Here is a 20,774-nt window from a genome sequence, read left to right on the forward strand (position 1 = left end):
CAAAGTTGAACAAGCCTTGCATTCCTAAAATAAACCACACTTGGTTGTGATGTATTATCCCTTTTGTATATCGCTGAGTTCAATTTGCTAACACTTTTGTTTTAGAATTGTTTGTGCATGAGGGATATTGATCCGTAGTTTTTGTCTCTTGTAGTGTCTTTTTCTGGCATTAGAGTAATACTGACCTCATAAAATAAGTTGGGAAATGTGTGCTCCTCTTCCATTTTCTGAAAGAGATTATGAATTGGTATTAGCTCTTTGTTAAATATTGGTAGAATTCACCAAACCATCCGTGCCTACAGTTTTCTTTGTTGGAAGGTTTTAAACTATGAATCTAATTAGCTTGATATAGTACTATTCAGATTATCTATTTCTTCTAAAGTAAGTTTTGATAGTTCATATATTTCAAGGAATTGGTACATTTCATCCAAGTTGTTGAATTTACAGGCATAGAATTATTCATAATATCCTCTTGTTTTTTTTTAACGTCTGTGAATTCTCTAGTAAGGTCCCTTTTTCATTCCTGAATTAACTAAACAGTACTTTCAATAGCTCAAATTCAAATAATTTTGAACCCATATCATGTGCCAGGAGCTATGCTAGACACTGCCCCAGATATATGGAAGAAGGGCTTCCAGGAAGGGTTTACAGTCCAGCTGAGTACTGTGTATTTACACCTCGGCTCTCAGCCTCAAGCCTACATTTCTACACTCTGCTCTAGGTGCTGAGGCTGGGACTCTGCAAACCACATTTCTCAGACACACTTGCTAGCTGATGGAAGGCACTAGAGAGAGGTTAGAAGATGGGAGGAGGGCCTCCAGTTCCTGTAAGTATTGCTCTAGTGCCTTGCAAAAGCTCTAGGTCCAGCCTTCAGCTTCTTTTGGCAAGCCAACCTGCGGAACCCCCTCAGAGGTACAGCGTCAGCCAGCCATGTCTCTGCCGTTCCTCATCCCGTAGTCTGAGCATTAGGCACACAGTGCCCCCTTCATCCATCTGACCACCAGCTGTGCAGGGGCCCTGCTTCTAAGCTCCTACTCCTCAGTAACCTCACCTCTTCCTTTCTCCCCGCCCGCCCCCCCAACCTTAGGAGTGGTAGCTACTTCCTGTAGTTACTAATATCTGGGCTATGTCAGAATCTCCTATTTTCTCTTTCATCCTTCAATTGTCTGTATTACCAGCTACCTATATCCAGTCCCCCTCCATGTTCAACACTTCGCAGGGGTTTCATTTTTCTGGCTGGATCCTTACGTTAAGGAAATAAGAGGTACACAGGAAGTGACAAGTGGCCATGGAAGGGGAACGTATAGGGTGGTCAGAGGTTAGTCAAGATAGTCAAAGAGGAAGGCAGAGGAGAGACTCTCACAAAGGCCCCACTCCCCACAGGTGCCTCTCGTTTCAATGCCTGCTACTATCCGTATGCCTGGCCTCCCTCTAAAACCCTGGCCTAAGCATAGACGTGCCTCTTTCCTATGGCTCCTCTCAGCATAGGGAAGATAGGCTGGCCTTTTCTTATTGAGACTGTATTACCAAAAACTACAAACAGCTAAAAATGAATTATATTCATCAATTCTAGGGTGTACTTGTTTTTACACTTTCACATTTCTGAGATCAGGATACATATTGCAGTCAGCGGTATCTTATAAAATGCTAGAAATTTTTTTCTCTCTTAGTGGTATATAAAACAAGGGCGCATCTTTCAATGACATTTTAGAGTTTATGGAATAAATTATTCTGCAAAGTTTAGTTTTCTGGGGTTATAGCAAATATCTGTGGCAGAGATAGGTAACTATCCATCAACATCTGTTCCCACTTTCCTGGTAATAAAATTTTAACTTGACCATATGGTTACCTAGTAGTGACCACATTTCCAGGCCTCCCTTGCAGTAGGTGTGGTTGTATGACTAAGTTTGGGCCAATGGGATGTGAGGGGATGTGATGTGTACAATCTTTGGATCCTGGATAAAGAAAAGACGAGCCTTAGACAAGACTTAGAGTTTCTATCTTTCCCCTTCACACAATCTAGACCTTGAACAAGCCAGCTTCAACCTTGAAGGCATTAACAACCCCCTGGGGGAAAGGGTAGCAGAGTGACGATATGAAAGGACATAGATCCCTGAATGACCATGAGAAGTAAGTCCACCTGCCAGTATAAACAGCTCACCTTGGGACTGATACATGGGAGAGAAGTCACCTTCTATTTCTTTTTTAATCCATTATATTTGGGATATATTTTTTCCCCAGTAGATTAACCTTTATCTGAACTAAAACACCTCCTCCTACTCAAGGATTGGCTCATCCTTGCCAGCCCCCAACCTGGCCACTTTTTTGTTCAGTTTCCCGATTATCTCCTTGCAACAGATACCGAGATTCTGCCCCTGTAGCAGGATATTTTAATCTGGCATTTTGATGTTCTGAGCATTTTGACATGCTTGTCTGGGTTGATTTGCTTAATAATTTTACTATTTCCCATTTATGCTGCTTGGTAATGTAACCATTGTCAATAATGATGACATTTTGGAGACGATTTTTTCCTTCCATCAATAATCACCGCTTCAAAACCTATATGGCCACAGTAAAACAGCTTCACCAGGATGAAAACCCATCCTGGCACACTAAAAATGTGGGAAGGGAAAGAGAGAGGGAAGGAAAGATAGAAGGAGGGAGAGAAGGAGTGAAGGAAGCAAAAGAACAGCAGATTTTTCAAAGGGACAGCGGCCACCGGAAAGGGTCCTGCATCTTCCCTGTCCACTTCTCTGTTTCCCGTCCTGGAGAATCATCCGAGTGGTTCCTCTCTTGGTTTTCCACATGACTAAACCCCACGGGTCTCATCTAATCATACTTAGAGCCGCCTGGCTGCCTCTCCCCAGTTCCTCCATCATCCGCAGAGCCCGGCAGGGGTGCAGACCTGGGCACGCCGCCCACGCCCTCTCACCTTCCTTCCTCCACACCCACGCCAAGCAGAGGTCTCGCCAGCGGCCTGGCTGAGTGTGGGGCTGCCTGGGGGCTCCATACCTCACAGCATGGAAGGTTCCTCCCAACTCCTGGCCTCCCTGGTGTGCGTCATCCTGATGGGTGAGTTTCCCACTCTGCTCTCTGGTGCATTTTCAGAACAGAATAGATTCTCACAAAATTGTAGGTACGGTCTTCTCTCCCTGCACTCAGGGCAGCTGGGTTGCCAGGGCCTCCAGCCCTGTGGGGAAGGAAGAGCTGCACTTTGGGAGGCTGTGGTGACAGAAGCCAGACGTTCAAGAGTCCAGGCTTTGCCTTGGGTTCCTGGTGACTTGAGGCAGTGCCTGGACCCCTCTGGCCTCAGTGTCCTTACCTGTAGAAAGGTCTCCTGCCCAGGCCTTTGCTGTGAGGATCCAGGGGCATAACGGGCCAGCTCTGGGGAGGACAGCACAGGCTCTGACAGACTGGGGTTGCTGTTGTCATCCAAGTGCTCTGCTTCTTAACGGGCACAGCCCCGGGAAAGAGGGGAGAGCACATGGCTGTTTAGGGGAAGGGTGGGGTGACTTCACTTAGGGAGTAGGGCAAGTGATCGAGGGCACCCTGACCACCCAGCGGGAACCCCAAGAAGTGAGTGGGAACTCTTTGCTGCAGGCTTAAGTATCAATGTCACTTCACTTAAGGTCACTTAACTCAAGGAGTCGGTGTCCCTGGGAACAGTATTTCTCAAAAGGTGGTCATGGACCATCTGCATCAGAATCCCTGGAGTGGCACGCATTTGTTAAAAAGCACATTCTGGGACTTCCCTGGCGGTCCAGTGGTTAAGACTTTGCCTTCCAACGCAGGGAGTGCGGGTTCGATCCCTGGTAGGGGAGCTAAGATCCCACATGCCTCGCGGCCAAAAAACCAAAACTTAAAACAGAAGCAGTATTGTAACAAATTCAATAAAGACTTTAAAAATGGTCCACATCAAGAAAAAAAAAAAAAAGCACGTTCTTCAGCTCCACCCCAGATCTGCAGAATCAGAATATGTCAGGAGCAGGGCCCAGGAATCTGCATGTTCAACCATCTTAGGTGATTCTGATGCATGATGCAGTTGAGGGCCACTGGGATAATGACAAAGGCAACCCTCCTGAGCCCCTCTGTCCAGGCCCCAATCCTCTCCTCGACCCCACTCAGCCTGAGACATCCTCATGACTGTGTTCCTGGACTTGGCATCCAGGCCTCCATGTGCACAGCCACTGGCCCTCACGTGCCACATGGTGACAGCACTGACATCATGGTGCTCCAAGCTGTTAGTCAATCTTCCTTGGCGGGGGGGGTCCTATCTCCACGACTGGATTATAAACTCCCACTCTTCAGGCCTTTGATCCTTCCTCTATAGCATTCAACACAGCGGAGTTCTGTTCGGGGCTGGATTGAATACTAACAGCAAGTGCCTACATAGCTCTTATTAAGGGCTGGGCACTTTAATTAGTAATTCACGTAAGCATCATAATCCTATGAGAAAGGAGGAACTATTATATTCCCTTTTCACAGATGAGAAAACTGAGGCACAAAGAGGTTCAGTGGGCGGTGCAGGGTGAAACTGGGATTTGAACTTGGGGGTATGTGGCTCCAGAAGGGACCACGCCACCACCTCCTGACCCCATACTGCGCACTGTCCCACCCACAGAGCCCTGTGGTGGGGGCCGATAGGGGAGGGGCTTCCTTTTCCCAAGTTGACTTAACTCAGCCATCTTTCTGGATGATTTCGGGTTGGGTCCCACGTAGAGGGTGGGGCTGGAAGAGGTGACCTGGGGCAGACAGGAGAACAGGTCAGACAAGGCTGTGAATCGTGGCTCTGCTATTTCCTGACTGTGTGGCCCTGAGCAGGTTACCTAACTTCTCTGAGCCTCGGTAAATGGGGGTCCCCATCACCTCGTGGGTGCTTGAAGGAGAATCAGATCATGGGTGGAAGGCCCCCAGCACAGTCCTGGCACTCAGCGGTTGTGCAGTAAATCATAGTGAAACGTTGCTCAAGTCACATAGCTTCAAGGGCCACTAGGTTTGGTGGTTTTTTGTTCGGGTTTTTTCTCCTGCTAAGAGTCAGCAGCTATGAATCAGTGAAAGACAAAAAAAAACTTACGGGAAGCATGAGCAGTCACATGTTCAAGTACAAAACCCAGACCACACTAATGCTCCAGCTGCATATGTCACGACTCCCCAGGGAGGCGGGGCACACGTGGGAGCTAGACAGCTGGGTCGGCGAGGGGACCCCTCTTCTCGTGGCCGGCAGCCGCTTCACCGCTGAGACCGAGAGCTCTTAAACTAGGGTGAGCAGCGTCCGGCTTCCTGAAATCCCTGTGCAGCCTCTCCATGTGGCAGTGGGTCTGGAAGCGGCCGGAGCCCAAGGGGCCTGAGAGCAAGGTGGCCACAGGTCACGATCCCATCCCTGTCACACCTCTGAGCACAGGGCCCAGGGCTGGCCTTTGGCAAAAGTGAAGTGGAGGAACTCATCCAGGAAACCCCCCTCTTCCACTTTCCGTGACTTCTCCCTCACACAGGCGTCCCCCCACCCCCCGCCCAGCACCCGGGGGCAGCGCCTCATCTCCCAGGGGCCCTCACACTCTCTTTTGTCTTTCCTGTCTGTCTCCCCCCAGATCTGCTTTTAGAAAGCGGGATATGAGGGGTGGTGGGAAAAGCAGTCGCCTGGGAACTCTGGCCAGTTAGTGACCTTGGACAAGACCTCCACTGGTCCCCACATCTCTGAGGAGCTGGCGCAGGAATCACAGCAGCTGTCATCCTTGAGGACTGTCGTGCCGGGCTTTTAACGGCCAGCTCATTTACTCTTCACCACAACCCTGCAAAGTGGGGGCCCTTTTCCCTGTTTCAGGGAGGCTCGACGAGGTCAGGGCCCTTCTGGGTGTCACAGGCTGGATGTGAACTGGAGTCTCTGGAGTGCCGGCCCAGCCCTTGCCATCGCCTATGCCTACGTGCAGTGGGTGGTGAGCCTGGGGCAAAGCTTGGGGCTCAGAGGAACTTACTTGGCTAGCTCTGAACCACTGCAGGAAAAACAAACTGAGAAGGCAAGACAATTCACAGCAGTCACCCAAGGACACGGGGCGCTTATCTGGGACGCGGGGAAAGGTCAGGGACTGCTGCCGTGGGCCCAGAAGGAAACGGAGGCTGAATGAGCCGGGAGACACTTCTGCCCCTGCTGGCTCCTGTGGCCAGAGGCTGGGACCGAGAAGTCCTACCCGGGAGGAGGAGGGGTGCAGGAAGCTGGAGCTCGGCAGGGACAGGTGGAATCAGAACGCCCAAGAGCAGCGCACTGCAGGGACACTGCCCGGGGCAGGCTCTACCCGCGGCTCTGCATCTCTGTCAGCCCAGGTGAGAGGGTCCAGCTCCACAACCAAGTGGCCAGAGAGGCAAGGGTTAAAGGGCAAACAGGACCACCCGAGGGCAGAAGGGGAGCAGTCAGGCCTTTCATTGACTTGCGTCTCCCAGCTCCCTAGAGCCTGTGGGGTCTGCTTCGCACCGATGGATGGAATTCCTGGTTCCGCTCCCTCCTCTCCCCTCTGGTCTCTGCCCCATTCTCACTTTTCCTCCCCCTGAGAACCTGTCTGGACTATATGCAGGGAGCAAACTGAGGTGCAGGAGGGAATCAGATGAAAGGCAACTGCCCCGGCTCAAGCCACACACCTAACTGGGGAGGTCCGGTGGCCAAGATGAACACCTGCCTTTGCCCCAGAACACCCTCTGCTGACCCTTCAGGCGCCGCAATGCCCAAGAAGCCACCCCTGGAGTCACTCGCTGAGAACACCCCTACTGTCCCAAGGAGGGTAGCCCCTTACAGACAGCTGGGCTCATCAGACTGGCTGCCCGTCAGCTGATAATGTCAGCCCTCCTAGGGGGTGGGGAGCAGATCTCTGAGGGGCTCCACCTCTGAGGGCCACAAGTCTAGCCCTCCACGAGGCGTCGTCTGTCCATGGTGAGCACCTGCCTGGCATCATCCTTCTCCCCCTCAATGTCCATGCTTGTTTCCTCCAGAAACCTGTCACAAAAAGCCCGCCCCAGCGGACCTAATTCTTGTTAGAGCGCCACTCTCTGGGGACACCCCCCTTGGCCATTGCCCCATCACAGCCACCACCACTGGCTTGCTTTCCTATCTGTGGTCCATGGACAGCGACTGCCGCACGCTCAGATACAAAATCATAAACAGTTTTCTCGCTAGTTAACATAAATGCCTTCACACAGAACGCACTGCACATGAGCTACAGGGAGGCCCCTGTGCACATCCCTGCTGCTTCCTCACCAAGGAACTGGTGGGAATCTGGTTTAGCTGCAGCCAAAACCAAGGCCTCTATTTCTGATCCATCCAGATGCCACTTCTGCCCATGCAGGTTCTGCAGATGTTTCCATTGCCGAGTTCTCGTCCCACCCTGACCCCACTGGCACAGGGCTTTGGGATACTAGGTCCAGGGTGAGTTAACTACCCCTCAGTTGACTCGTGATTATGATGACGTGGAAGCTGGTACCCAGTGCTGCAGCCCCAGCCCTCCCTCAACGAGCATTGTCACCACGGGAGGCGTGAGGGAACAACGTGGAAAGTTTAGTAAATGGCTGCACAGGACCATCAAGCGTGGATGCCTCTTTCTGGGTAGCTGAGTTTTCTCAACAGCTAATGGCTTACTTTAAGTACCTAAAAGCCTTTCAGTTAATTTTATATTGACATATTTCTAAAATGCTTGCCAGACTTCATTGTCATTTTTATCCAAATATCATTTTTGGACACAGACTTTTAGATTTAAAATTCTCCTTAGTAAGCATCTAGAGATATCATTTGACAGATGAGCCCACTGAGGCCAGAGAGCTGAGGACTCACCTACGGTCACAAAGTCAGGGCCAGTCTAGCCAGGGCTACAACCCCAGACGGACGCCTGAGACCCCATGTGAGGGGCACGCCTCTCATGGCAATGAACCTTTCCAAGGTGACCCAAGTCATCCCCGCGAGCAATGTTTCACTAGCCTGCTGCAGTGTCATGATGCCCCAAGGCCCTCTGCACTTACCCCTCGTCTAAAGGGTCCCTTTTGTGCTGTACTTTTATCATTTCTGTCCTGATCGTCACATTATTTTTATTGAACCTTCCTCCCTGACCGCTGATTATCATCCCTTGCTGCTTTTACACACAGAAGACACTTTCTAGCTTTTCAATCTGTATTTCCCAAGTCTGGGAAGCTAATTAAACAAACTCGTTAGAATCATGTATAAATGAAAAACAAACAATGGCTGAGCAATGGACAGGCTGTAAACACACTGAGGCAGCCACTGACTGGCACCGTAGCTGTATCTCCAACACTTCAGCACAGTATCAAGCACAAGACAGACCCTCAATAAACATCTATGGAGTGAATAAGTACATGAATCAATGACTAGCTTTCAGGTGAGTTAAGGGCAAGGCCTGCGCCATTGAATGACACGTGGTCTAAGGTGCCAAGTTGAGCCACAGATGGTGCAGTTCCCAGCATCAGTGTCCTGACCGCCCCCCGACCCGTATCGCCTTGAGTTGTCCGTCCAGAGCCCTTCTCCTTCCCCACCACTGGTTAGCACCACCCCCACGCTCCCTCCTGGTCCCACTCTCTTTGCACAGCTAGTGAAGGAGGGAACTAACATCACTGAGCATTTGCTGAGCGTCAAGCACTGTCCGGGTGACCTTCACGTGTGACTTCATTCCATCCTCAATCCTATGAGGAAAGTACTATGTACCCCATTTTGCAGCAGAGGAGCCTGAGACCTGGCCATTAAGCAACTCACCCAAAGATCTCCCTGTAAGTGGATGAGCCTAGAAGAGTGCCAGGCACAGACTGGGTGCTTGATACAAGTGAGAATGTCACCCACGTCCAGCTGTACCATGCTCTTCACCATGCCCAGTGGCCCACCATGGAGAAGAGGAATTTCAGACAAGGGGAAGAATGCGGGCCTCCTGTTGACCCCCAGAGGTTGATAGACATGAAGCAGGAAGAGTAGAAACCCTATCAAAAGGAGCTGTGGTTCCAGTTCAGGGGACTGTCCCTGCCCTGTCCTAAGAGACATGCAGGAGCTACCAGAGGGAATAGTAAATGTCCCAGGAGGCTGGGGAGCTTGGATTCCTGCCAAAGCAAATGCATCTGCTCCCTGGGTAATCCCTATTGGGACTTCCCACCTTCACCTCAAGTCCCCTGGGTGAACTCAGCCAAAGGTCTCTGTGTAAAAGTGAGTCCAGGTGACCGCCTCTTGGAACACCATGCAGCAGACAAACAGGAAACACACATCTCCCCCTAATGGGAGCCAAGACTGTCACACTTGGTGAAAGGGCCTCTGTGTGCCCTCTCTCCTCCCAGAGCAGAACCCAGCCAGGGAGGGAGGGGCCCTGACCTGTCATTTGTACCACACATCAGATGTTCCCAATCTAGGCTGTGTCATCCTCGAGCAGCACAGAGTCCAGGGACAAGGTCAGAACATGACCCACCTATTGTCGAAATTCAGCCTCTGTTCACTGGTGCCGGATTAAACCTCCCTGGAGGGCTCTGCTCTAGGAGACAGAGTTTTGGGTGAAGTAGAAAGAAATAGCATTATTGCTTTGCCAGGCAAAGGGGGCCACAGTGGGCTAGTGCCCTCAAAACTGCGTGTCACGCCCTGGAGGGGGTAGTGAGGAGTCTTACGGTGTTCAAGGAGCAGGGCGTGGCCAGCTGGTGGACATTCTTCTCATTAGTCGGTGGTGAGGTCATCAGGAGTCAGCATCATCAACCTTCCAGCTGGTCTGGGGTCTCCGTGCTTGTGGGCAGCATGCAGTTAACTTCTCCCACCTGGTGGCGGTTTCAGTCTCTGCAAAACAGCTCAAAGGACTTGGCTCAGAACATTATCTATGGTCTTTGAGGAAGAACTAGAGGTCCCTGAATTTGTTTCCTGGCTAAAGTATAATTATTTTGTGTTGCTTGACTGTTTTCCTTTCTTTCTGCATTTTCTCACTTTTCTGATTAAACTGATTCTTTGACTACAGTTTTTCTGCAGACGAAAGGCAGGCGGAGGACATGGGTGTTGACCTGTTCCTGGAAGACCTCATAGGGTCCTTCTCAGTTACACCCCGAGGGGGAGCCTTGGCTCTGCCTGGTTGGCCAAATGACGTTGCCAAGTCCCTCAGGCTCTCTGAGCCTCAGATCCCCTTTCTGAAAGGGGGGCTAATGACGGCACCCCATGGATTGTTTTGCTTATGGAATAAGATTAGCAATGTCTCCCAACGAGCCCCCAAAGCACCGTGTACTCTGACACCCTTACCCTCTCACGCCCTGCAACTTCTATGCTGATGTCCGTACTTCCATTTTACCCTTTGCCTAGTATGCCTTCAGCCTACTTCAGGGCTTAGCAAATCCCACTCCTTTCTCAAGGCTCTGCTGAGGCGGCAGCTCCTCTCTCATGGGGCTTTCAGTCAACCCCTGCCCACCCACCTTCCTCTGCCAGCCCGAGCACCCTCCCTTCTGCTCTCCCTCAGCAATTCAATTCAACATCAGCTACCATGTGGCAGGCACGTGCTGGGCAACAGCTGCACAAATATGACTCCCACACATGTTCCCTGCCCTCCCGGAGCTTCTGGGTGCCTGGACGAGAGATACAGTTGAACAGGCAATGCCCATACAGAGGAAGCACTTCTGCCAGCCCTGGGGCATGGGGAAGGGGAGCCAGACCCAGGCTTAGGGCTCAGTGAAGGCCTCCCGCTGTAGGATGACTCAGCGGAGGCCCGGGGACGACCAGGAGGGAGCTGGTGAGTGAAAGGGGCCAGGAACCATGTTCAGACAGAGGGAACATTGTTCATGTCCCTCATTAGAGCACCTGGCAGGCTTTAGTGTAACTACGGGTTCCCAGATCTGTCACCCTTTCTGAGCTGTGAGCTCCAACAGGCTGATAAGTTATTCTCTTGCCCTTTGTAGCCCTGGCTCTAATCGCAGTGCCTGGCTTCGAGTGGGGAATGTGTCCGATCAATGATGGCCCATTGATGAATGCACAACAGTAAACAATCCCTGGGGAGTCAATGCCTGGCTCCGTGATGCCTGCAAAATGCAGGAGGTCAGAGGAGGCTGAGGTCACAGAGGGTGGGAACGCAGGGAAACTGAGGCAGGGGCTGAGCCTCAAGACTGGGAGATGCGTTCTGCAGCTAGAAGTACTGACTGAACGAGCAAAACCTTCAGGAACGGTTTCTCAAATTTGGAACTAGGCCCTTTGATTATTAACAACTGAACAAACGAGCTCTTACTAGGGAAAGATGTCAAGTCCCCCGCTTGGGTTCAAAAGCATACTTCCCCTTGTCCAGAAGAAAGGAGATTTGGCTTAGAAGCAGACTATGTGAAAAAAACAAAACAAAACAAAAAAAACTTGTGGTTTTATTTCATTGCAAGCTTGGCACGATCCCAAAGTGAGGTTTTCTATGAGGCACAGCTCACACAACCCGATTCATACCCCACTCTACCTGGTCCAGCACATCTGGAACACACACCTGGAGCCCCCGGGGGTCAGGACACTACAGTGCAAGGAGAGTACCAAGCGAGCAGGGAGGATGGAGGGGGGCAGGTGAAGGACTAGGACCTCTGCCAGAGAAGGGAAGTCTTACTGGGCCCAGGATAGCCATGATGGGATCCCGGGGGGGGCATCACAGGGAAGGAAGGCGAAGGCTCCAAGGAGCGACGGGCCGTCATGTGAGGGGCAGGAAACATTGGTTCTGGGCAGGAGGAATGCCTTGACCTGTAGATTACTCATAGATGGGATGGGTTCCCTGGAGGATGGTCTGCCAGCTGTGGGCTGAGGAGATTCCTGCCCAAGAGACAAGTGGGGCTACCCCACAGAGCAAAGAGCACTGGACTTGGAGACATGTAATGTGATGCATGTGAAAGAACCTGGTAAATTGCAAAGCCCTTTGGAAATATAGGGGCTGCTATATTATTCCCTGTAAAGATCCCTTCCCTGAACTGTACCTGGGCACTAGAGGCTAAGCCTGTCCCTCCCTTCTGGAGGAGGCTCCCGGGCCCCCTGCCCTGATCCTCCCAGCGCTGACACCCATCCACCCACCCTGTTCACCCCACCCCCAAAGAAGCACACATCTGCAACAAGACAGGCAGTGACTCTCTAGCCCTCCGTAAGCTGCAGGCAGAGCGCAGCTTCCAGACCTTAGCTCAACCCTACTTCAGAGGCTCCCATCATGGGAGGTGAGGAAACTTGAGCCCAGAGGCACTTGTGCAAAGCAAGGAGGCAGCATAACGGTCCACCCCTCCCTCAGCTCCCTGTCTGGGCACTGGCCTTTTGGGAAGCCCACTTGGGTTGACTGTAGAGGAATCTCAGCCACCAACTCAACACACCAGCTTTAAAACATATCACCGCCTCCCAAGGCCTCAGTTTCCCCTGTGTCAATGGGAGTGTTGCTCTCCTTGGATAAGCCCCAAGATTCCATGCCCTAGTGCACTAGAGTGCCACAGTGAGGTCAGGCAGTCCTGAGGTTGAACATCAGCTTTGCCTCCTCCTAGCTGTGTGACCTCAGGCCTCAAACTCTCTGTGCCTGTTTATAACATGTAACCCGGGAATAACTCTGCTTACCTCTAGGATCATTTGTGAGAACTAAAAGAGATACCACCAGGAACTTGCTCAACACAGAGCTGCACAGTAAGTGCCTTTATTATTGTCGCCATCTGGGGTTGGGGGGGGCGGCGGGGGGAGCGTCTTGGGACTGTACTGTAACAACGGGATCCCAGGGCTTTTCTGCAGCAGGGCAAGTTTTGATGGGAAAGAGGTTGGGGTCACTGGGCCTGTATGTGAGGTGGGACCACCCTGAGTGAGGCAAATAGTCCCAGGGAAATGGGGGGAGAGTCCAGGCACCTACAAAGTCACGGGTGTCAAAGTCCCAAGAGATGCCTCTCGAGTCCTGGGGTGGGTTTCCAGACTCCCCCCACCCCCGAGGGCAGGGAGGGCGCTTCCCGAGTCCTGACGTTTCCAGGCCCCCCGAGGGCGCGGGCAGGGTTGCCGCACGCCGCCTGCCTCTCGCCCGCCCGCCCGCAGGTGCGCCGGCGCAGCGCTGGTCCATGAAGGTGCCGGCCGAGGTGACTGCGGCGGCGGGCGAGGCGGCAGTGCTGCCCTGCACCTTCACGCACCCGCACCGCCACTACGACGGGCCGCTCACGGCCATCTGGCGCGCGGGCGAGCCGTACACGGGCCCGCAGGTGTTCCGGTGCGCGGCGGCGCGGAGCAGCGAGCTCTGCCAGACGGCGCTCAGCCTGCACGGCCGCTTCCGGCTGCTCGGCAACCCGCGCCGCAACGACCTGTCGCTGCGCGTCGAGCGCCTCGCGCTGGCCGACGACGGCCGCTACTTCTGCCGCGTCGAGTTGGCCGGCGACGTCCACGACCGCTACGAGAGCCGCCACGGCGTCCGGCTCCGCGTGACCGGTGAGCGCGCCGCCCGCCTCCCCGCCGCGTCCGAGGGCTCCCTAGGTGCGCGCTCTGTGCTGGGATCGGAAGGGGTACAACAGGCACACCCCTTTCTCTAGAGCAGGGGGTCTCACACCTGGCGATGGCTACGGGCCACCCGGGGAAGTTGTTAAAAATGCCGCCGAATCCTGGCCCCAGGAAGGGCTCCTCGGGGGGCGGCCTGGGTTGGGCATCGCAATGAAGCTCCTAGAGAGTGAATATGCCCGAACAGCTCTCAGACTAGGGGGGAGAAGAACGAGGAACGGTCACCTTAAATATGGCAAGGACTGCAGTAAGCTGTGTGCACAGAGGGGGTGCACAGGGAGCCCACCAAGTGCCCGGCACTTCTCTAGACCCTGCGGTATAAAGATGTGGGAAGCAGGATCCTAGAGCCGTGGTTCTCAACCCTGGCTGAGCATTGGAATGACCTAAGGAGCTTTGTAAAAATCCCGGAGCCCCCTTGTGGGGGGACCCAGGCGTTCTGGGCTGAGTTTGACGCTGCCGAGAACCTCCCATGTGCCCTTGGGCTGGCTGGGCCGACTCTCTGAGTGCATTTAAGTTTCTTCGCCCTTGTCCGCCCCAGTCCCACAGTCCCACCGGTTCAGTGAATCGTCTCAAGTCTAGGTCCTGGTGAGGCTGTCTGGGAGTGGGAGGTGCCCTTGAAATCACTCCAGCAGACTGCCCCCAGTCGTGTGCTACCGCAATAGTAACGACGTTTAGAGAGCGCTTGCCCAGGCACCCCACTTGTCAGATCTTCTCAGCAGCCCCGTAATGTAAGTGATCCCCATTTTACACGTGAAGAAACTAAGGCACGGGGCGGCGGAATAACTTGCCTAAGGTCACACCGGTACTGGGAGCCAGGCATCGTGGCGCCCGAAGGAATTCCTCTCCGTATCACCGCCCCCCGCCCCGCCCCCGCTCCCTTCTCCAAGCCTCTGGGCCAAGGGGACGGGGAGGGCTGCCCCTTGCCCCCTGCCGCTGCTCTGACCGCACTGCGCTTCCTTCCGCTCCTCCTCGGCCGTCGCCCGCAGCCGCCCCGCGGATCGTCAACATCTCGGTGCTGCCCGGCCCGGCGCACACCTTCCGCGCGCTCTGCACGGCTGAAGGGGAGCCGCCGCCCGCCCTCGCCTGGTCCGGCCCGGCCCTGGGCAACGGCTCAGCCGCCGTGCTGAGCCCAAGTCAAGATCACGGCCACCAGGTGACCGCCGAGCTGCCCGCGCTGGCCCACGACGGCCGCTACACGTGCGCGGCCTCCAACAGCCTGGGCCGCGCCGAAGCCAGTGTCTACTTGTTCCGTTTCCACGGCGCCTCCGGGGCCTCAGCAATCGCCCTCCCGCTCGGCGCGCTTGGCCTCAAGGTGCTGCTGCTACTTGGCGTTCTGGCCGCCGGCGCCGCCGCCCGCCGCCGCCGCCGCCGCCTAGGTGGGTGCGCCCCAGGCCAGGGTGGGTGCGAGGGGCGGCCCGGGCTCTCCTCCAGGCTGACCACCTCCACCTGGCATGACACGAGCGAAACAGCACTCATGCACCTGTGCATCATCTCACTTTCCTCTCCCTGCATCAAGCCCAGGAGGTGGGAACCAGCCTGAGCCCATTTTACAATCAGGAAGCTGAGGCCAGAGAGGTTAGGGAACTTGCCTCTAGCCTAGAGTCACAGAGCTATACACCCAGACGATATAGCTCTGAGCCCACCTCTTTACCAGCACCCCATAAATGACTCATCCGGAAGGGTTCCGAGCACACACAGCCTTTCCCAAATAGCACCATTTCATTCGGTCACAACAAGCACCCTGAGCAGCTACTATGTGCTGCATAGGTGCTAGGAATACAGAGGTGAATACGACATGGTTCCCTGATGAATGCGTGCTGAGGAGTAAGCAGATAATTGCAGTCTGCAGAGAGAAGTGCGATCAGCCCACGTACTACGGAAGCCCAGAGAGTGTGGGCCTCTCTCTGATGGGGCATGCAGACGGGGGCCGGGAGGGAAGGCTTTACACAAGTAAGGGGAGGCTAAATCAAAAGCTATAAGCAGGGCTTCCCTGGTGGTGCAGTGGTTAAGAATCCTCCTGCCAATGCAGAGGACACGGGTTCGAGCCCTGGTCCGGGAAGATCCCACATGCCGCGGAGCAGCTAAGCCCGTGAGCCACAACTACTGAGCTAGAGAAAGCTTGCCCACAGCAACGAGACCCAATGCAGCCAAAAATAAATAAATTAAATAAATAAATTAAAAAAAAAAAAAGCTATAAGCAGGTGTGAGCTAGGAAAACAAGGAGCTAATAGTACTCCTAGCAGACGGAACAGCATGTATAAAAGAGTGGAAGCTCAAACTAGCAGGCGGTCTTCAGAAAGCTGCCGTCACCCCTCCCTACTTTCGCTAAGCTGGATGGGAAATTTGCTCTGTGCCCCAGAGAGGAGGCTTCCCGGAGCCTCTCAGACCACCCAGGTGAGTAGCACCAGCCTCAAACTCTCCTGGGATGAAATCCAAAATTTGTCACAGTTGCTCCGGCTACCATCATTGCTGGGGCCACACTGGCTTTCCAGCAGCGTCTTCAAACCCACCAAGCATTCTGTGCTCCAGGGGCCTCAGAGAAGCAGGTCTTCCTGCTAAGTCCACTTCTCACTCCCTGTCCTCCCCGGTAACTCATCATCTTTCAGGTCACTTCTTCGCATCCTGCTGGCTAGCTGTTCCCTCCAGACCACTCTCCACAGTGGGGTGGGCTGGACAGCGGGGCTTGTAGCCCAGAGGCTACCATGGAGATTCATGCCTCCTCTCTCTCTGTCCCTCACACAGAGTACCCAGTCACCCAGGACGCCTCACCGCGGTAAGTAAGCTCGCCCACCCCCACCCTGCCCCACTCTAGTCCCCCCCTGGCCAAGGGGTGCAGGCTTCTCATGGAGGGCAGCCTGAGAAGGAAGAATGGGCAAAGGGCTGGGTCTGGGGTCCCAGCCCTGATCAGGGTCCAGGCCCTCCCTGCAGCCTTCCCCCCTACTTCAGTCCACCAAGCCTGGCAGCCAGACCGGGCCACGCTGACCTGCTCCCCACATTTCCAGCACTGACTGTGGGCCTCACACTGGCCTATCTTCCGGACCAGCTGCCTGGTGTCCGTGGTGCTGAAGGGTCATTTTTCTGGGTCTGCCTTATCTCTGCACCTAGCTGTGCTCCGTGGAGGCTGTGTTTCCTCTCAGAGTGCCCAGCATTCTAGAACAGATCCACACAAAAGCCACCATTAGGCCATCATTCTCCCAGACACCCTGCTGAAGGCTTTGCAAGCAAAATGTCATTAGAGGTTCTGAGGGCTTGGTTGAGGGCTCACAGACTCAGCTAGGAAGCATGGACCTAGCCCCCTCTTGGTGTCTGTCCAAGTGAAGGCCTGCGTAGAAGAAGAAAGCATCCAATTCCAAGACCTTGTCCGAGATGCTTGGGGGAGGCGGGCGGGGGATGACAGCCTTCTCTAGGACCCTTTAGACAAGCCCAGGCACTCGCATAGCTCCGTTCCCACCTGTGCCTGGGGGCTGGAAGAGCCACATTACCAGCCCAGGCCCCTCTCTGCAGCTGCTTGCTCAGTGATCCCCACATTCTCAAATACCTGTGCAAAGTCCCTCTTCTTTGCTAACTTACTACCCCACCAGGGCACCTAATCAGAAAGCTGACGGTTGTTCAAATATCTGTTGAGTACGTACCACGTACCGGGTACTGTTTGCGATGCTAAAAGTACAGCAACAATCCTCCACCTCACAGAACTCACACCTTAACATGGAGAATTTTAATAAACATATAAACAAGAGATCTTAGATTGTAAAATATGAGCTGTGGAAAAAAAAAATGGACAAGGCGATGGAGTAAAGCCCCAGGAGAGGGAGGTGCCACTGGGCTGTGGCCGCTTTAGACCAGGATGTCCTCTCTGTGGACACTGAGGAGACCTGAGGCGGGTGCTCGATGGGCAGGCAGGGGTGGTGGGGCAACCCAGGAGGAAAAGGCTCTAGAAAGGCTCACGCGTGACCCAGGAAGAGGGCACAGAGGACCGGCAGGCTGTGGGATTTTTTCGGAGTGCGATGGCAGGTCAGTGAATGGTTTAAGCAGACGAGTGGCCCCATCTGAACAGGAGTGGAGGCCGGGAGACCTGTGAGGGCTGTTGACCAAGGCTGCAGCTGGCTAGGTTGCTTGGCTGAAGGTGGCAATAGAGAGGGCGGGGAGATGGGGCAGACAGAGGCAGGGATGGCCAGAGTAGGCAGCACAAACAAGGGAGCCAGCAGGTCTGGAGCTGGCGCCCCGGGTGCCACCTGCTGAGCTGAAGATGGGGGGTGGGGGTGCGGTGAGGATCACACAAGCTCTGTGGACTGTTTATGTCTGAGAGGCCACAAGGATGTCCCGGAAGTCAGGAAAGTGGTTAGCATTAGCAGGAGGCCCGGCCCGGAGGTCGGGACCCCAGAGATGGTTTTTGAAGCCACAGATGAGATCCCTTTGAGAAGACAGAGACTCTGGGATGCTGTCACCCAGGTGCTCCCCTCCCTGGTCTTTAAGTTCTGCCGCTGCCCTGCCTCCAACCTTCGGTTAGTCTCCAGGCCTTGTTGGATGCAGGCCCCCGAAGCCCCTCTCGTCCCTCCTTCCGCCCCTTCCTGGGCTGTGGTTTGGGCAGTCAGAGACCCCTCCTGTTTGGGTGGTCAGCCAACTTTCTCCTGTCCACAGGCCCCAAGCTCAGGAGTCCAATTACGAAAATTTGAGCCAGATGAGTCCTCAGGGCCCACCAGCAGCCGTGTGTTCACCTTGAGGAGCCCATTGGCCACCGGCATCCCCTGGACACCATGAGGAATGAAGGCCAACATGTGGCTTGGCTGGGACGGCCCTTCCTGGCTCCCAGGCACCTTGGCAGCCCTAGCCTGGCGGCGCCCTGAGGTCAGGACCCTGCTCACAGAGACTCAGAGGTCTCCTACGTGGACTTCTGTCTCCAAGCCCCAGAGATATTTCTGTCAACGGGGCAGCATTTTGTGCACGCACGCGTGCACGCGCGCGCATCTGTGTGTGTGTGTGTGCGTGTGTGTGCGTGCCCGCACTCGCACATGAGCCCAGGTGACACTTCTGCAAAGCTCGTCTTGCCTTTGCTTACCTAGAACACCATAGCAAAGCAGGCAGGACCCTGGTCAGAGGGGTCTCCAGGCCCAGGCTCCATCCTCGTTCTGTCACCGACTTGCTGTGTGGACCAAGGCACTTTTTTCAATTCTTTGGGTCTCTGTTCGTCCACTGTTGAACACCGACAGTAACAGTCTTCTCTCCTGGCTTCGGGCTGTCAAGGTCTGAGGAAGTAGTGGATGTGAAGGAACTTGGGGCAGTACAAAGCCGTCTACAGGTATGAGCAGTGTTGCAGGCTCCTCCTTGCAGAGCAACCTTGGGACATCTAAACTTGGACAAGCATAGCACCCACACCGGCCTTGCTGAGAGTAAGGATTCCAGAGGGCAAGCCTGGGCCTGGGCTGTGCCACCCTGTGGTCCCAGGAACATCAAATCAGCAACAAGGAGAAGCCCGGTATCCCTGGCCCCCGGGGTCTCCTCTGTGACTGCCCCACACTCTGCCCTCCTCTTACCCCATCGGCTCTCTGCACTGCCTTCAGCTGGGGCCCCTGGGAAAAAGAAACAAAACACCCATCATCGCAAAGCATGTGAAATCCACTGTTCTTAAGGACCAAAATCTGGGAGGTGTGAGGGCAAGTCTGGGCCACAGGGTGTCCATGGATAAAGCAGCTGCAGCTCTGACCTCTCTACCACCTGCCTCTTCCCTGGATGTGCACTGGCCAAAAGCACCGGCCATTTCCCATTTGCCAGAGTGTTGCCAGGCTGACTGCAGGGTGCTGCCTTCCATCCTCACACTTGATTGTTTTAGCTCCTGCAGTCTTTGGGGGCAGGGAAATGGGGGAGCAGGCATGTTTGGGACCCAGGCAAGCTGGCAAAAGGGCCACAGAGATATGGGCCTTCAATGGGAACAAACTTTCTTCCCTCCAGAATTTTTCCAGACGCTGCAGTGGTAACTGGAGTCAGCTACGGTGAGCATGGGGTCCTCTCTGATGCTTTCCGGGGAGATGGCATGAAGGCTGAAGGATCTTCACAAGTTAATAAGCAGGGTGGTGGTTTACAAGGCTCCTCACTGGAGCCTTCGCCAGTGCAAAGGGGTGATGGCGGCTCATGGTTAATTTGGGATCCGTCCAGGAGCCCGAGTTGTTAAGAGGTCAATGGAGTTGGCATTTGTACCTCTTTGTGCAGGGATACTTTGGGCACCTCCATCAAGAGTCCTGTATCGTCAGGGAAGGACACAGGGGTGGTGTGTCTTATACCATCTGCTTGGTCTTTGAGGCCAGTTCCACAGCCAAGAAAAAGTGATAGGAATTATTTCTTATGCATCATTTTGTGCTAGCAGTTGGGCCAGGTGTTTGGGGATATAGAAATGAATAAGGCTGGCCTAGGTGGTGCTGCAGTAACAAACCCAAATCACAGTGGCCGAGAACAATTAGGGTTTCTTCTCTCCATAGCTGCATGCCCGGCACAGATCGGCAAAGAGCTGTGCGCATTGTACTTACTCAGGGACCCAGGCTCCTGGGGATCCACCCTCTCTAATGTGGATTGCTGGGTTGGAGATAAAAAGAAAGCTCTAGAGGGTCTTCCACTTGGGATCATAGTTCACTGGCCAGAACTAGCCACATGCCCCACTGTCCTGGAGGGGCTGGGCCGCGTGACCCTTCACTGCACCTGGAAGAGGGAAGCCGAAGCATTTGGGAACAGCCCTGGCAACGCCACAGGAGGTCTCTCCAGGGCTTCTCACGCTTGTGAGCAACACAGACTAGTAAGTGGGAAATCACGTGAGGGCATCAGTCTGCTGGGGGTGCTGTGGAGCACATACCAAGGGGTGAGTGACCCAGTCTTCGGAAGGCTTCCTGGAGGAGGGGACATGGAGATGGTACACACTGGCCACCCAAATGGGGGAAAATGGAGATTGGGCGGTAAGAAAAAAAAAGTCATTCTAAGCAGAAGGGTCATTCTGAGCAGAGGCCAGGAGGTGGGACACAGGGTGCTGTCTAAGCAGTTCAAAGTTGCTGGAGCACCAAGGTAGAGACAGGTGTGGCTGGAGCCGAGGCCACAGCGTGGAGGCTCCTGGGTGTGGAGGGCTCGGCCCCAGCAGGGGTGAGCAGCTAGAGGGAGTCAGGGTGCCCTGCACGGCTGCTTTCACTGTCTGACCACTGCTCTGCTCCAGACCCACGACACCTTGGGGATGGGGTTTCCACCTTCCGACCCCGGGCTCTCAGAGCAGCGTTTCCCAGGTGAGTTCCCAGGATCACCTGTATCAGGAACACCCGGGATGCTTGCTCAACTCCCCATCCTC

The 20,774-nt window shown here is 54.3% G+C and overlaps 1 protein-coding gene across 1 annotated transcript; it reads left to right on the top strand.

Moving 5' to 3' along the window:
- The first annotated feature begins 3,020 nt into the window (after positions 1–3,020).
- On the top strand, positions 3,021–18,500 carry SIGLEC15 (sialic acid binding Ig like lectin 15). The gene is made up of 6 exons (XM_024132202.3): positions 3,021–3,072; positions 12,554–12,613; positions 13,007–13,390; positions 14,443–14,832; positions 16,199–16,229; positions 18,095–18,500. Exons 1-6 carry the CDS (start codon positions 3,021–3,023, stop codon positions 18,174–18,176), a joined length of 999 nt encoding a protein of 332 aa, XP_023987970.1. The 3' UTR covers positions 18,177–18,500.
- Positions 18,501–20,774: the final 2,274 nt, after the last annotated feature.

This window comes from Physeter macrocephalus, chromosome 19, assembly GCF_002837175.3.
Source record: "Physeter macrocephalus isolate SW-GA chromosome 19, ASM283717v5, whole genome shotgun sequence".
NCBI classification, from domain to species: Eukaryota; Metazoa; Chordata; class Mammalia; order Artiodactyla; family Physeteridae; genus Physeter; species Physeter macrocephalus.